Below are 15213 nucleotides of genomic sequence, written 5' to 3' on the forward strand. Positions count from 1 at the left end.
GGGGAGCGTCGCCCGGCGCCTCTTAAGCCGGAACGAGAAACGGGCGAAGAGCTGCCCTTTTCCTCAGCGCTGCCCGGAAGCCCCGCTTCCAAAGCAGCTTCGGCCGAGGGGAAAGCGCTCCTTTCTCGCCGGGCTCGGCAGAGGGACCGGCGGCCGCTTCTCGCCTGGCGCTGGAGCCTCGGCGCAGGGCAGCCACCCCGCCCGCTCCGCGCCGGACGCGCGCCAGGGCCACCGGCAGAGGCAGGCGGGGACGGCGGAGGGGCGGAGCGGCGGCCGCTGGGGGTCTCCGCGGGTCCCCGCCCTGGAAGCTCCGCCTCGCCAACCTCCGACCGGCGCAGCCCTGGCCGCCCGGAGAGGCGCCGCAGATCCGCCGCCGCCGTCGCCGCACCATGGCCGAGCCAGAGGCGCCCCCGGAGGGGCCGGGCGCCGTGCAGTGCCGCCTGCAGTACCTGGAGGACGCGGACCCCTTCTGCTGCGCCGCCTTCCCCGAGCCGCGCCGCCCGCCCAGCTCGCCCGTAGCCGAGGCGCTGCCGCTGGCCGCCCAAGTGCCCGCCTTCCTCCGCCTGCTGGGCGCGCCGCTGCGGGTGAGCGCCTGGGGGGAGGCGGGAGCTCGCGCGGGAAGGCAGCCCGGGGCTCCCTCTGGCAGACGCGCGGCTGCTTCCCGGGGTCCCTCCGCCGAGCGACCCAAGCGGCGCGGCGGCCTTCGCCCCAAAGGAGCCGCGCGAGCTGAGCCGGGCCGGGCCGGCTTGGGCGGCTTCTATTCTGAGCGGCTCGGGGGACGCGCCCTGTTGCGCCTGTTGCTAAAAACAGCCGGGAACAAACAGGAAAGGCCTTTTCGCCGCGGGGCGGCTCTTATCGCTGCCCGCTGGCTTTGGGCCGCGGAAGGGCCGGCGAAGAAATGCTGGGCCGCTGAGACGCCCGCCCGGAGCGTCTGTGAAACGGGGCGAGATTTGGGGAGGGCAGAGGAGCCCCGGCCAAATGCCTGCTGAGCAACTGGCGGTTTCTCTGGCCTCGCCAAACGCGCCCAGGGAAGGCTGTGGTACACACCTGTTTGTTGCTTTTACTTGTTTCAGGTTTAACCTACCCATCAAAGGTTAGCCCACACATCAGAAGACGGTAGCAGGCAGGCTTGGTTAGAGTTGGGCTGAGTTCCTTGTGGCCGCATGGTCACCTGTTCTACCTCTTCACTCAAACTTGAGCCCTTCCATTAATCTTGGATGCTGTCCATCTGGACTTATTCATTGACATCCCTTCCAACTTTCCTCAATCTTGCCAAGTGTAATTGTTTTTGTCCTAGTCCATCGTCCACTCCTTGACGTGCGTGATCTTTTGCATGCTTGGTCCTCTTGGAGAGCAGCCAGGGCATTTGATGGAGGACCAACAAACTGCTTGCAGATCCCAGGTTCTTAGTAGCTTCCACAAAATGAATAATTTGGAAGCATCTTATTGTCTTCCTTTTGGTCATTCTTAGCGCCCCATTTTCATAGTTGGGCTTTCGGAGGCAGGTATTACACTGGAAAGATCATTGCTTTAGTCTGATCTCCGTTGCATTCAGATACTTCAGTCTTTATTGAAACTGGGACAAAATATTTTATATAATCAAAACTGAATGTATGAATAAAACATCCATGATTCTGCATAGGTTTCCCCCTAAAATTAATCTCTTTATTTTTCCATTCCTTTTTGTTCAAGTTGTGTGCCATTTCCATCTCTTCCATAACTTTAAGATAACTAAACATGCCTGTTGATATTTACCTCTATTTTTTAAATATTTTACGTTAACTTGACTTGTTCTACTTCCCATTTTTTACTTTCACAAGTCTTATTTCCTTTCTGTCAACCAAGTGGAAGTGGCTGCATATCTCCAAGTGTTCAGTTTTTAGCTTCCTGACATCATCATCTCCAGTTCTGAGTTATTACACGGTAACATATTTATGGCATATGAGACATGGGGGGGAGCAGCCATTGATGTTCTTCTCTTCTGGCTGACCTTGTCTCTACATTTGTTACAGCAAGCAGGTTTGCTCTCTGCAAAGGTTCTCAGAAGAGCAATCGAGGGGTCTGGTTATACCAGCTCATTCCAATGTATTTCACATTCTGTCATGATTTGCACACCAAAAGTCTTGTGTGCTGTCATTGAGAAAAAGATGAATTGTCAGCTCTACCTCAGCTTGCACTTCTCAGTAAAACTTTCCCTAGGCCAGACTTCTCCAGACTTATTGACGTAGATCTGTTAGCACTTTAACTGCCTCATTCTCACCATTCAGTTCAGTGTATACTTTATCTGCACCGACATCACTGCTTTATTATATCACTTATTATATCAAACATTTATATATTCATATCAGAAATACAAACCTCAGAAAAAAACTGAAAAATATATTTCTAAATGAATCACATATTTATCAAATTTATTAGCTGCCCATCCAATCCCAGGGAACAAGAACTAGTTAAACAAAAATATGGAATAAATGGGAATATTAAAATGCTACAGAGCCTCTAAAGTACTTAAAAGCTAGATTACTAAACTGCTCAACTAATAAATGTATGCAGTGCAGAACCAGGATTCTGAGATGCCACTGGATCTCAGCAGGAAGAAAAGAGGTAACAGTCCGCCTGCTAAGTGGGAAAGCACTGGTGCTAATTAATGCTTTCCTATTTAGCAGGTCGTCTGTTACCTCTTTTCCTCCCTTTCCACCGCTGTCACATTCTCTTTCTACAGATGGAAAAGATTTCAGAGCAATCTTTCCAACTTTAACTTTGCCTTTTTTGGCTCTTCTGTGTTCACCCTCGAGAATTCTTCCTTTAGTTGTAAATTTCCATTTGATCTCTATTTCCCTTCTTCTCCCGGAAGGGTGCCTGCAAACTCCCGCCTCCCTGCTTGCAGGCCCCGATCCTTTTTTGTTTGGTGCTGGGAAGAAATTCTCCTTCAAGTCCTGAAATGGACACAAAAGGAGGGAAGCAGGTGGGAGCCAGGCTGGGCGCTGAGGTGCGGTTCTCCTGCCTCCTCCCTTCTGAGCAGCTCCAGTTGGATGGGCAGGGGGCTCTCACCCACCTTAGAGCGCATCTGATGGCCCAGGGATGGTCCAGCACCTGAAGAGGTGGAGTTGAGGGCAGGATCTGGCCCTGCCTCCAAAGGAGCCAGTGTTGGGGGCCAATGCAGGCACCGCCTTTGCCCGTGCTGGGCAAGGGGCCAGGAGGAATCCCAGAGCAGATGCTCCTTGCTGGGCTTACATCCAGATGTACCTCTTTTGCAGCTGGAGGACTGCGCCTTGCAAGTGCTGCCTTCCGGATACTACTTGGACCTGGAACTTTCGCTGCTGGAGCAGAAGGACGATCTGGAAGCATTCTATGAAGACATCAGGTGAATCCCTGCTGGGGGATTTTACCGCCTTTTCCACTTGCAAACTTCTCTCCTGTGTGCCTCATGCTAGCACATCTGGCACTTTTAATCTGGAAGGAGAAGCACATCTCAATTTGGGGCTGTCAGATGTTGCACTCAATGTGTGTGAGGCAACCAGGCAGACCCAAACATGACGCGCTTACCTATTCATGAGGAGGCTCGGTTCATCGTGCATGGTGCCCACACCTGCAGCTCCTTTCTCCTCCCTGGCCCCAGTTGCTGGCTGCAGGGGAAGGCCTTGCCAGGCACCCTTCTATTTTTACTTCGGTGGTTTGTTGATCAAATTTTTAAACTGCCTATCTTCCTCACTGAGGGACTTTGGGTAGTGCACAAATAAAATATTAAAATATAAAAACAGTGTTTAGAAATTTAAGAAGAGACAAGAATGAATTAAAAATAATGTTAAAAATTAGTTAAAAGGAGAGAAGGGCTTTTCAATGGGCTAACGAGCCTCACAGCTGGGTGTTCCCGTGGGCTCCAGGCCTCAGAGCCACGTGGCTGCCTCACATCTGGGGGGGGGCAGGATATCCCACCAGATGGGGGCAAATGGCCAAGACGGCCCTGTTCCTGGACCCTCAGTCCAAATCTTTTGGCTGATGGGATCTGCAAAATGCCTTTCCTACCTGACCAGGTGAAATGTACTGATGTGATGAGATGAAGCCGGTTCTATAGGTAGCCTGGCCCCATACCATCTGGGGCTATATAGGTCACATCCAACACCTGGAATTGGACCCGGATGCAGACCGGCACCCACGCAGCAGAGGAGTTACATGCAATGTTTTCTGGATGCTGCCTTCTGTGTCAGCAGATGGCAGGCCCTGCTTGTGTGTGGGAGGGTGATCTTGAAGCAGCCGGGGGGGGGGGGGTGTTGGTCCTGACCAGTTTCCTCACTTGGTCTCCTCTTGTTGCAGCAAAGGGAGGCGGCCAATCCTGCTCCTGCGCACGCAGCTCTCGGTCCGAGTGCATGCCATCATCGGTGAGTCCTGCCTGGATCTGGCTGTGCAAGGGCTGCTCTGGAGGGCTCCCCAGGCCCTGGTAAGGCCAGCGGTTGCGCCACCTTTCAGTCATGTTGGTGATCTCGGTGGAAATGTGCACCCTGTGACGGCTGCTGTATGAAAAACCGATCTCCAGCTTGGAATTAACAGGGAAGGAATTAGCAAAAAGTGGTGCAGGAAGAACTGGTATGAATCTGGGGTGAGAAATGGTGGCATGGCAGAATGGGAGGAGGAAACTACCTGGAGGGTGAGCGAGCAACAGAACTGTACCACGGGGGTGGGGAGATGTGGTAAGCGAGGGAAAAGTAGAGGCGGAGTGGAAATCAGTGAGAGAGGCAGCAAAATGGAGCTCCCTTCCCTCCCTCCCTCTCTTGGGTTTGGATTCGGATTCCTTCATGGACAATCCAGGAGCACCAAAAAAGGGCCTCTTTGCACCAGGCAGTCTGCCCTCGGGTGATGAGGCCACCAGGGAAGGTGTTGAGGAGACCAGGCAACCTCAGGGAATTTGGGCTTCTGGAGCTTCTCACTGGTGGGCTGGTTAGATATTTCTGGTTTAGGACTTCCCTGGCATCTCTGGTTGGTAAATTGTGGGTGTCAGTCCACGAGGCAGACCAGGCTAAGAAAGTCAGGCTGCAGAGGTCAGAACTCCTTTCATTGTGAAGCTATAAGAGCAGCCTTTTGCAAGTCTGAATGTGCTCCCCCTCCTTTATCTTTATGTGAATGAGGGAGGGGCCTCAGTTGTCTTCTCAAACTGGTTGCTTGGACCAGCTGAAGCCCTGTTTGTCTGGCCAGTGCCGGAGGTGGCCTTTCCTTGGGGAAATTCCTTCTGCCCACTGTAGTGTGAGACAGAATAGTTTCTTAGCCCACCTTTCTTCCCGGCTGAACCGAGCAACAGCAACAGGTGATAATTAATGGTAGCATAAATGCTTACGGGATCTACCAGTCAGTGTGGAGATGTGACGCATCCCTGCCCTGGAGATGCGGTGGAGGCCCACTGCAGGTTGTAGAGTCTGGATTGGGAGGAATCAGTGTCACTGAAGGGGGGCCAGAGGGGCTCTGGGTTTCCAACTCAGGGATTTGCCATCGTTACTTTTGAACAGGTGCAGAGCGCGATCTGGGAGTCCTCCCGGGATTGTGGCTCTTGCTTGAGGAACGGGTGGCAGATGAGGCCAGGGGGGCTTTTGCGCAGCTTTGTCTTGTGCAGCTCAGAACCATCCTTCCCCTCTGCTCTGCCAGCTGCATTGCTGGCCAGTGGGCTTCTGGGTTAGTTCCAGGCCTGGTAATGACCATAGAGCCTTTCACAACATGCAACTGCATTGGGAGGATGCCTTTCCTGGATTGTGTCTGTCCCTCCATCAGATCTGCCAGGAGAGGCATGCTCAGGTCCCCCCACGGGACCCAGGAAGAGAGCTGTTTTGGTCACGGCCCTCTGAAAGATCCCTGGGATTAGAGCAGCCCCAGCCTTGTTGGGCCTTGAGGCCCCACTGTGTTACCTGGGTTAGGTGCTGGGTTATGTGAGGGAGCTCCTGGGATGTGCAGATTGATGATTCAGGTGGGGGTTTTTTGCTTTTAAGTATGTATTGTTATTCTGTGGTTTCATCAATAAATGCTTGATGAAAGGGAAGCCGTCTTCCTGCTGCTTCAGACCCCTTCCAAGAGCTCTTGCTCATGCTCTGGGTTTCCCCTGCGGTTTTTGTCCCTGAAAAGGGGAGGGGGGGGTCTTCAGACAAAGTGCAGCTGTCAGCGGAGCCACATCCCTGCCACAACCCTTGATCTGAGGGCTCCTCCGTCCCTCCCTCTAGCCAGGCTGAGGGTGTCTTTCTTGGCTGCTTCCTCATGAGTCAGCCTGTGCAGGCCTGGCCGCCTGCCGCATCCTGTTTGGGGGCATGGACCCACATGGCAACTTTCTAAGTAAATTTCCTAAGAGCGGGAGCTGCTGAGGGTCAGGCGCAGAGCAGCGGAAATGCTGAGGGACAGCCCCGCATCCCAAGGGCCACGCCAGCCTTGCTGGTCCCAGCAGGAGAGCGGATGGCCCAGCACAGGGAGGAAAGGAAGCCACAGAAGGGGACTTCCTGAGCTGACCCCACAGTTGGGAGGACTGGCTGAACCAGCTGGGGAAGGATTTGAGGTCTGCAGTCTGGACTGGGAGCACACCCCCCCCATGCCCCGGAGGGCTTGGGGCCCAATGGCTGGGAAGCACCAAGGCAGTGGTGGCTGCTGGCAAGTCTCTCAGCGCTGGGCAGCTGGGGCTATTTTTAGCTTATTAGCTTCGGAATGCGCTATCTGGAGCCACATTTGAAGAAGGAAGCGGACGTGTAACTAAATAAAGAATTTAAATAGGGAAAATGAATAACCTCCAGGGAAGGGGTTGCTGGAGGAGACAAGAGAGGCATAATGGGCTGCTTCCCCCTACCCAGAGGAGCCATACTCAGCTCCGACTCTTGCCCTGCCTAGTCAGGGTCTTCCCTGGGCTCCTTCAGGTGGGGCCCCACTCTCGGTCTGCACTCTGGGCAGGCTGGTTCCAGAGGGCCGAAGGGAGCAGAGCGGCTGGGCCCCACACTCTGGGGAGCTACCCCACAGGCGAGCCCTCTCTGGGAGCCTTTGTGGATTCGGCCTGTGGGAAGAAGAAAAGTGGGGAGCCCAGTGCAAATTTTGGGGTTCAATGGCAGCAAAATGCTGGGTTCTTTGTTTTCACACCTTGATAGAAGGAATCTTAGCTCATAAAAGCTTCTGAAATTGTGTTCGTGTGTGCAATCCCTTCAAGAGAGTTTATGCTGCCCCTGCACAACTGCAGACCTTCCAGACCCCTCACCCCCTTGGGCCAATCAGGGCATTCACCTGGAGAGCCACTCGAAGGAGTGTGTGTGTGTGTGTTGTGCATGCATTGAGGGGTGCGAAAGGGAGAGCTGGGCTCCCCTTGCTCCTCTTTGGACCTTTGCCCTGATCTCCTCCTTGCTAGTCTTTTAATTCCTCAGCTTCGGGGGGGGGGGGCTGGGGGGTCCGTGGCTATTGGGATCAGGAAAGGGGGGTGCGCCGAGGGTCAAAGAGTGGCAGCAGTTGTCTGCCTTTGGGGCCTGTGGTGAGCAGGGAGCCCCACAGGCCTTCTGGCTGCACTGGCCTGGCCCGGGGCTCCTTCTGGAGAGGCCAAGCCAGGCGGGTGTTGTGTGAGCAGGAAAAGGAACCAGAACAGGCTGGGCCATTCTTCTTTGGGCAGGAGTCCCTCAAAAGCAGCTCCTTGGGGGCCAGGGCACTGCACCAGGGAGTGGAAATCCACTCTGTGATCTCTTTCGGGGATCCTTCAGCTGAGGATGGTGCTCCGGGCTCAGCTGTGCTGTATCCATTTGGCCTGTCCTTTGGGGTCTGCCTCTGGTGAATGGAGCCAAGCTGTCTGTGTGCCGAGGGATTCCTGGAGTCCTGCAGAGCTGCCCCACCAGCTTGAGGGCCTGCTGCCCTCCTTCCATCCCAGATCTGGGCCTCTCCTGCACCTGGGAAGGGTGTGGCTTCACCTGGGCCGCTGTGCTTGTGCAAGGCCAGGACTTGGGTGCTGTGGCCAGGGAACAGGCAGATGCTTTTCCTGCTCAAAGGGGACAGTGCATCTTCCTGGCCTCAGACACCAGTGGGGGGGTGGCAGCACAAAACTGTGAGGATCAAAGCAGGCCTGGCATTTTAGCTATTTACTGCCAACAGTGGAAACACTCGTGCTCGTCTTTTGCAGCCCAGTTTGGCTGCTGAGTTTCCGGGAGAGAAATGGTCCCATGACGGACCTCTCCTTGCCCGGCAGGAAAAAGGGAGTTCCAGCATCTCCCCCCACTCCGCCCAGAAGGAGCATCCGGTTGTTTGTGCTGCATCATCTCCTGTTTGGGTTACTGAAACATGCCTGAGGTGGAGTTGCCCTTGGAGACCATCCTGAAGCTGCAACTGGCCCAGTGGCAGCACCCCAATTCTGGCTCACCCCAGAAACCCCACTGCGGCCTGAGCTGCACCAGTTGCTCTCCAGATTGCTCCTCAAGATGCTGGTTATCACCTTTGAAGCCCCATCTGGCCCACAGCAGGCTGCTTCTAGGACTGCCTCTCCCTGAGGGCACCTGCCTGCCCTCCCGGCCCCCTCCCATAAATGCTGCCCCCCTTCTTGTAGCCAGCTCAGCCCTTTGGAGCAGCCTGCCTTTGAAGATTGAGGGGACCCCCCTCCTCTTAGCCTCCCAGGGGGCTGCAAAGACCTGACTCTTCCACCCATGGTGGGCCAGGAGGGGGTTGAGCTGCGGGGGGGGGGGGGGCTGCTTGGTCTGGCACCTGAGTGGGGAAGGGTTGGTTTTAACTTGTGTTCTATGTATTGCTGTGAGCAGTCTAGAGCCTTGTCTGAGGTAGACAAGTTCTGTGATTTGTTGAAGAAGCCTTAATAAATGCACGAAGTCAAGGAACAGATCTCGTTGGTTGGGATGCCAGGCCTAAGTGCCCCCTCCAAGTCTTAAGGTTTGGGGGTGGGGAGGGGTTGGTTCAGAACGATACCAGGAAGGTCACCCAGTGGTCCTTCCAGCCTGGGGCGAGAGCAGTTGGGCCCTCCCACTGTAACTGTTTGCCTTAAGCCCTCCAGTGGTTCGGCTGCCCCCTAACTCTGGGGCAGAGGGGGATCCCATGCCCATAGGGCTTCACCCGCAATCTCCGCATAACAGACCCCCAGTCACTTATGCAGCTGCACTTAATGGCGATGGTCATGTCCTGGGGTTACGGGGTCCCCGTTTACAATCTCCCCAGGAGGCTTCCAGCAAGCAGAGTCAGTGAGGGGACTGGATCATAAAATGGGGTGCGCCGCACTTAGTGACAGACATTCTGGGCCCAATTGTGGTCGCAAGTCGAAGGCTCCCTGTGCATCTTTGCCTTTTAAAGAAAAAATCGTGGCTTATCTTTGGGCAGATCATTACAAGGTGCTCTGCTCAGGTAAATTACCAAATCCCTCTTTAATGACCTCCTTGACTCAAGTTACCGCCAAGGAACAATAATGGGGCCCGTCTGTCCACCAGCCCTGAAGGAAGGAGCTTCCAGGGCATCGGCTCGGCTTCCAAATCATCCACACGCAAACAATTCAACTTGGATCTTGGTTGGCTTGTCTTGGGGTAGAAACCAAGGGCCCCAATTCTCCAGAATGGCCGAATTGTGCTGGCTGTGTCTCTGTTAACTTAAAGTCAGCTCTAGTTTTTGCCCCCAGGTCTCCCTGTACTTTCAAGGGGGAGCCCTGCAGAAATAGCTGAAGACAAGCTGGGCCTCCTGGTTGTGGAAATGCTAGACTAGCAGCTGACTCTTCAAAGGAAGGTCCTGAAAAGCATCCGCAAGGAGGAGAGCCGGGGCTTCCCCCTTGTCCCCCTGGCCAGGGATCCCTGGGACGTTGGGGGTGTGTGAGTGAGATGAGCCCCATTCCGGAGGCTGACCCTTTTGTCTTCCCCAGAGAAGCTGTACCGTTCCAAGGGTCCGGAGCTGAGGCGTTCCCTCTTCTCCCTCAAGCAGCTTTTCCAGGTGAGGCTCTGCCGCCCGCCCACCCAACATCCCTACCTGGCTGGAGCCTTGGCGGGAGATGCCAAGGGATGAGGCAGCCCAGCCCAGTGGAGGGAGGGCTTCTGGGGCCTCAGGGGAGTCTTTCAGGTTCTGCATTTCGGCTGCAGGATGACAAGGACCTGGTGCCCGAGTTTGTGAACTCTGAGGGGCTGACGTGTCTTGTCTCAGTGGGAGCCGAAGCTGACCAGAACTACCAGAACTACATTTTGCGAGGTGAGTCTGACCGAGCAGCTGAACTGGCCCAGGGGGCGGCCAGGCCAGGGAGGAAAGGGAACGCTTCCCTGTGTGCCCCGGGCATCCCTCGCCCCTCTTTCTACCTCACTGCCTCCCATAGAGGGAGGAGCAAATGCTCTTGGGGAGGCAGGATCCTGGCTAAATTGGGGGAAAGGGGTCAGAAGCCCCTGGGAGAGAGGAGGGGTTGTCCCTGTGGTTCTCTTCCAGCAATGTCTCTTGGTTGCCCCCTGGTGGAGAACTGAATGAACAACTAGCCACTCAAGGTGGGGGGGTGAAAAGAGCCTCAGTCCAGTGGGGAGGACCCTCTGCTGTTTCTGAGAAAGGCTGCTGGATCTCTGCAGCTTTCAGTGTTTCCAGGGCATGTGCCCCCCTCCTGCTCCCCAACACATCCTCTTTTGGGTGCAGTAACAAAGTAGACTTTAGGAGCCTGGTTGAGCAGCAGGGGGGGCTGTCCGATCCATCCCCCCTCCCATGGTCCCCAAGTGTGGGAAGTGCCACCTTCCCCCAGGGACTCTTCTGCGCTTCTCTGCAAACATCTGCAGTGGCTTCCTTGGTCGCCCCCCCCCCCACTCCAGCAAGCTATGCATTTGCAGAAGATGGGGCTGCACTCCATGGCCAGTGAGGGGCCAAGGCCCATGGGGAACCTCTGCCTCACAGAGCCAAAGACCCTGAGGTTTTCACCTTTGTTTTGGAAATTAGCCCTTTTTTCACTTGGATGCCCCTGTCCGCCTGGGGGGATAAAGAGGCAGCAGGAAGTGGATGGGGGTGGGCTTCGGGCGCGTGTTCTGCAGAAGTCCGCTCCCCCAGCAGGCAATGCCCAGCAGTTGAGCAGCCTGGTCCACCCCCTCCCCCCTCGTCCCCCAAGTGCTGCTGGGGCTCCCATGGGACTGCTCTTCTCCTCCCCCCTTGCAGCTCTCAGCCAGATCATGCTGTTTGTGGACGGAATGATGGGGGTGATCCAGCACCCAGAGACGGTGCGGTGGCTCTACACCCTGACGGGCAGCCTGGTGAGTGAAGATGCCGGCAGCGGATGCTCGGCTTGTCCTTAGCTGTCTCAGGGATGCCCTTGCTTACTACTGGCTTCCAATCCTTCTCTCGGGATCTCCTCATGTGATCCCCTCTCCAGCAGCTCTGGGAGGTGAACTGGGCAAAGAACGAAGGGTGGCTCAGCTCATCCTGTCTGCTATCTGAGCAGCTGGAGAGCCAAGAGCACCTGCACTTCTGTGGCCGGGCCCTTCAGCCGGCACCTCCAAGGACATTGTCCTGGGAGCAAGGACATCTCCACATGTCACCTCCACCAAGAGCATCCCTGAACTGGGTGGCCCTCGGGATCATTCAGACCTTGGGCCTTCAGAGCCTTCAGGCAGAATCCCAGCTCCCGGGGCAGTCAGGAGATGAGGGTCAGAGGAGTGAGCTCAGAGAAGACATCAGGGAAAGGTCTCGTCACCTGCTTGAAGCGCTGGGCGTGTATCTCTCCTGCTCACCCCAGCAATGGGCGTGGCTGACACGCTTGAAGGTGCCCATCTCTACACCCCTCGAACTGTTGCCAGAGAAGGCTGGCTCGTTTGGCATACGCGGTCTCCCTCTCCTTCCCCTAGTACCGCCTGGTGGTGAAGACGGCCCTGAAGCTGCTCCTGGTCTTTGTGGAGTTCACCGAGTCCAATGCCCAGCTGCTGATCCAGGCTGTGGGGACTGTAGAGCAGGTCAGAGGTGAGCGCAGAGCAGAGCTGCTGACTTGGCAGGTGGCTGAGTCGAGTCGAGCCTGGTGCTTCCTGGTTTCTCCTTGGAAAGGGCCACCCTCTAGTCTCATCAAGCAAACCATTTTTGGTGGCCTCTAAGGACTGCGAGATGCAGGCCAGCTCTCTGTGGGAGAAAAAAGAGGGGCCTGGCACATCTCTTGGAACTGAAGACGTTTTGCCTTAAGTGGCGATGAAAGCAGCAGGGGGATCTTCCTCTGTTCCTTACTTGCTGCCTTTCAGGTGGCTTTCCGTGGTCTCGTCTTGTGGCCATTCTGGAGCAGAAGAGCGGGGCTGACACTGAGCTCCAGGTGTTTGCAATGACACTCATCAACAAGGTGAGGAGGGGGCAGGACGGGCAGGCGGCACTTCCTGGGGTGGGCGGCTGTGCCCGGCTAATGGTTGTGTCCTGTTGGGGCTTGCAGACGTTGGCTGCCCTCCCTGACCAAGACTCCTTCTACGACATGACAGATTGTCTGGAACAGCAGGGCATGGAGCGGCTCGTCCAGACACACCTGGCCAGCAAGGGCATGGACCCGGACCTGAGGCAGCAACTTGCCCTCTATGAGGTGAGGGCCCATGGAGGGAGGCCCTCAGCAGGTCGTCCCTGGCAACCCTGCTGCCTGCCTGTGCCTGCGCCTGCTTGCTTGCTGACCAGCTCTCTGATCCACAGAATGCCCTGAAGGAGGAGGATGGGGCAGAAGAGCCTCTGCTGGGCACCCGTGCCAAGGAGCGGCGAAGAGGGGACGAGGGCCGGCAGGGGGTCCGGCGCTCCTTCCTCAGTGCTGTGGGCCAGGAGGAGGACAGAGATGTCCCTGCTGCTGCAGATGCCTTTCCCAGCCCTTCGCAGACTCCGGGCCTGGAGGGAGAGAGCTGGGAGCAGCCGTGAGTTGGGCATGGGGCATGGATGGGGGCCCCACTCCATCTGTCTTGGCCACTGGACTCCCCTCCCGCATGTCCTAAGGCTGCCATGCTGGCCGGTGGAACCACTAATCTGGCTCTCGTCGGGGCCCACAAAGCCCCCGCTGGGCCTCCCCGGCAAGTGACCGATCCACTGCAGCTCTTCCCCTCCCTCCCTTCCAGGCCCAGCTCGAAGGGCTCCTACAGCAACACCTCCTGCATGCAACTCTCTGCGCCGCTGGCCCCCGTGGAAGGAGAGCAGCTGGCTGGCCTGGGCGAGAGGAGCATTTTCAAGTAGGTCCCGGCTGGGCGGCCAAGAGGACTGGAGGAGCCTCTGTGAGGGGAGGGACGGTGGGCAGGGGACTTGCAGGTGTGGGAGGCTTGCCCAGAGGTCTTCCTGGGTTTTTCCTAGGCAAGGACTGATCTCTGCAATTAGTCCTTGTCAGCAGATGGAAGGTTCAGGGTGCCTCTCTCTGTGTGGGGGACACACGGAGCCTCTCTCCCTGGACTCAAGCATATGGTGCTGTGGCAGCCTTGGCCTCCGGCTGCAGGTTGCTGGCACAGCCCAGATGGGAGAGGAAGAGGCTCAGCTCTTGCAACTGGCAGAGCGTGGCCACCGGTGGCTAATCTGGCCCTTTCTGTCTCTTGGTGGGGGAGACGGTTCTATCCATCCAGCCCTGGACCGGGGACAAGGCTCCCAGGGTCGGGGAGGATGGCGTGTGATGCACAGAGGCGGCCCCAGAGTCAGCCACTTCCTTCCCAGGCACCTTCTCTGTCTTTTGGGCTGCTTCCCTCTTTACCGGGTTGGCGCGCGCCAGAGGACTGTGTGCAGATGACCTCCAGGGTGGGTTGAGAAGTAGGTGGTGGGTGGGTCTGTTCTCTTTCTAGCTGCTCTGAGCTTCTCTCAGCTCTCTTGCTCTCTCCAGCACCTGCCCGGCTTAAATGCTATTTCCTCTTCCAGACTTCACGAAACAGCCTCTGCTTGGTAAGTGATGGCCTGTGTGTGGTGTGCAGTGGTGTAAGTCAGTGAGGGCTTGCGTGTCATGGCTGCCTCTGCTTGATAAACGATGGCTTGTGTGTGGTGGGCAGGTGGGCGGCGTTGAGCCACCCTCCCTGCCAGCAGTGCCAGTTTCTTGGCAAGAAATTCCCTGGTTGGCCTTTGGGGACGCTTGTGGCTCAGCTGCCCACTCTGGCTGCCAGGAGCCCGAGGCAGCTGCTTGACTGGGCTGGTGTCTTGAGGCCATCAGCTTCCACCCCTCAGAATTAGATGGGAAGGGGGTCCCACGTCCCATCTGTTCCACAAGGGGGTGCCTCTGCTTTTATCCGGGGAGACCTCCGTTCCTGCTTTGGGTCACCTTTGTTGGAGAATCCAAGCGGTGGGTATCTTGGCATTTGGACTGCGATTCCTTCCAGAAAGTGCCCCCCCTCCGCTGCATGTCTCTCTTGCCTTTGGAGCTGACTTGGCCGAGCTTGTGGCATGATGTGGAGGGCCCATTGGCACTAACTCCCTTTTTCTCCCAGGCGAGAGGAAGCCCCCCCGGTATGTGGGGACAAGCCCATTCTGAGGCACTTTGAGTAAGTACGGAGTGGCGTGTGCACCCCTGGCTAGGCTGAAGGTCTGGATGGAGATGGAGCTTGCCTGCCCAGCCAGAGGCTCCTGTTCCCCCCCCGGTCCTGGGTCCAGGAAGAGTGGCTTGGCTGGGATCCATTTCCAGTTCACATTTTGTTAACGTTGCCACTTGCCAGTCTGAGCCCCCCACCCCCACCCGAGTCCCCTCTCTCTGTATGCCGAAATATCCCCCTGGGAGACCTGGCCAGTTTCTGCCTCTTGTCTTGAAGCCAGCTTGAGGCATGCCTAGAAAACAGACTCTCTTCCAGCTGGTAGCAAGAGCTTGAAGCCAAAACCGTTTGGGCCAGATGGCTATTCCTTGCCCATGGCTTTGCGTGGAGGGCTGTGCAAACAGGCCACTGGCCGGCCGTGTGAAAGGTTGCTGGTCAGCCAGTGCTTACTTAGGCAGGATGACCTGATAAGACACACATGTGTATAAAATGGAAAACTTTGATCTGATTCTGAGACCCACCGTTGCATTTTATTTGGGATCTGGACTGCTGTTACAGAACCATTGGGGCCAGGCTGGTGCATAATGCTTCTCCTCTCCTTTCCTCCTGCACATGGCCTGCGCATGAGCCATTTGCCCAGCATCTTCCCTCCCGTCCACCTGCAAACTCCTCAACTATCTGGTAAATGCCCCTTACTCCTAATTAAAAAAAAAACCTTGAAAAACAGTGCCTTGACAAACCAGAACTGAAACTCATTTCGAAAGTGAAAGCAAGCAGTCCGGAGGCAGATTTTCTTGCAGCCTTTTCATGAATCTCAGTTGAAGAAAATGGAGCATTT

The 15213-nt window shown here is 56.2% G+C and overlaps 1 protein-coding gene across 2 annotated transcripts in view; it reads left to right on the forward strand.

Moving 5' to 3' along the window:
* The first annotated feature begins 389 nt into the window (after window positions 1–389).
* FHOD1 (formin homology 2 domain containing 1) overlaps window positions 390–15213 on the forward strand; it is a 52276-nt gene continuing 37452 nt past the window's right edge. Inside the window, exons 1-13 of one of the 2 annotated variants that reach the window (XM_070953170.1) lie at window positions 390–584; window positions 3258–3364; window positions 4315–4379; window positions 9839–9906; window positions 10053–10158; window positions 11092–11186; window positions 11778–11889; window positions 12159–12253; window positions 12341–12484; window positions 12589–12800; window positions 12999–13109; window positions 13777–13800; window positions 14337–14390. In XM_070953170.1, the coding sequence (XP_070809271.1) occupies window positions 390–584; window positions 3258–3364; window positions 4315–4379; window positions 9839–9906; window positions 10053–10158; window positions 11092–11186; window positions 11778–11889; window positions 12159–12253; window positions 12341–12484; window positions 12589–12800; window positions 12999–13109; window positions 13777–13800; window positions 14337–14390 (1388 nt within the window). The remainder of the gene's footprint in view (window positions 585–3257; window positions 3365–4314; window positions 4380–9838; window positions 9907–10052; window positions 10159–11091; window positions 11187–11777; window positions 11890–12158; window positions 12254–12340; window positions 12485–12588; window positions 12801–12998; window positions 13110–13776; window positions 13801–14336; window positions 14391–15213) is intronic. The other variant, XM_070953171.1, reaches the window with a different exon arrangement.

This window comes from Pituophis catenifer, unplaced genomic scaffold (assembly GCF_029215685.1).
Source record: "Pituophis catenifer annectens isolate HBS135680 unplaced genomic scaffold, rPitCat1.0.hap2 SCAF_13, whole genome shotgun sequence".
NCBI classification, from domain to species: Eukaryota; Metazoa; Chordata; class Lepidosauria; order Squamata; family Colubridae; genus Pituophis; species Pituophis catenifer.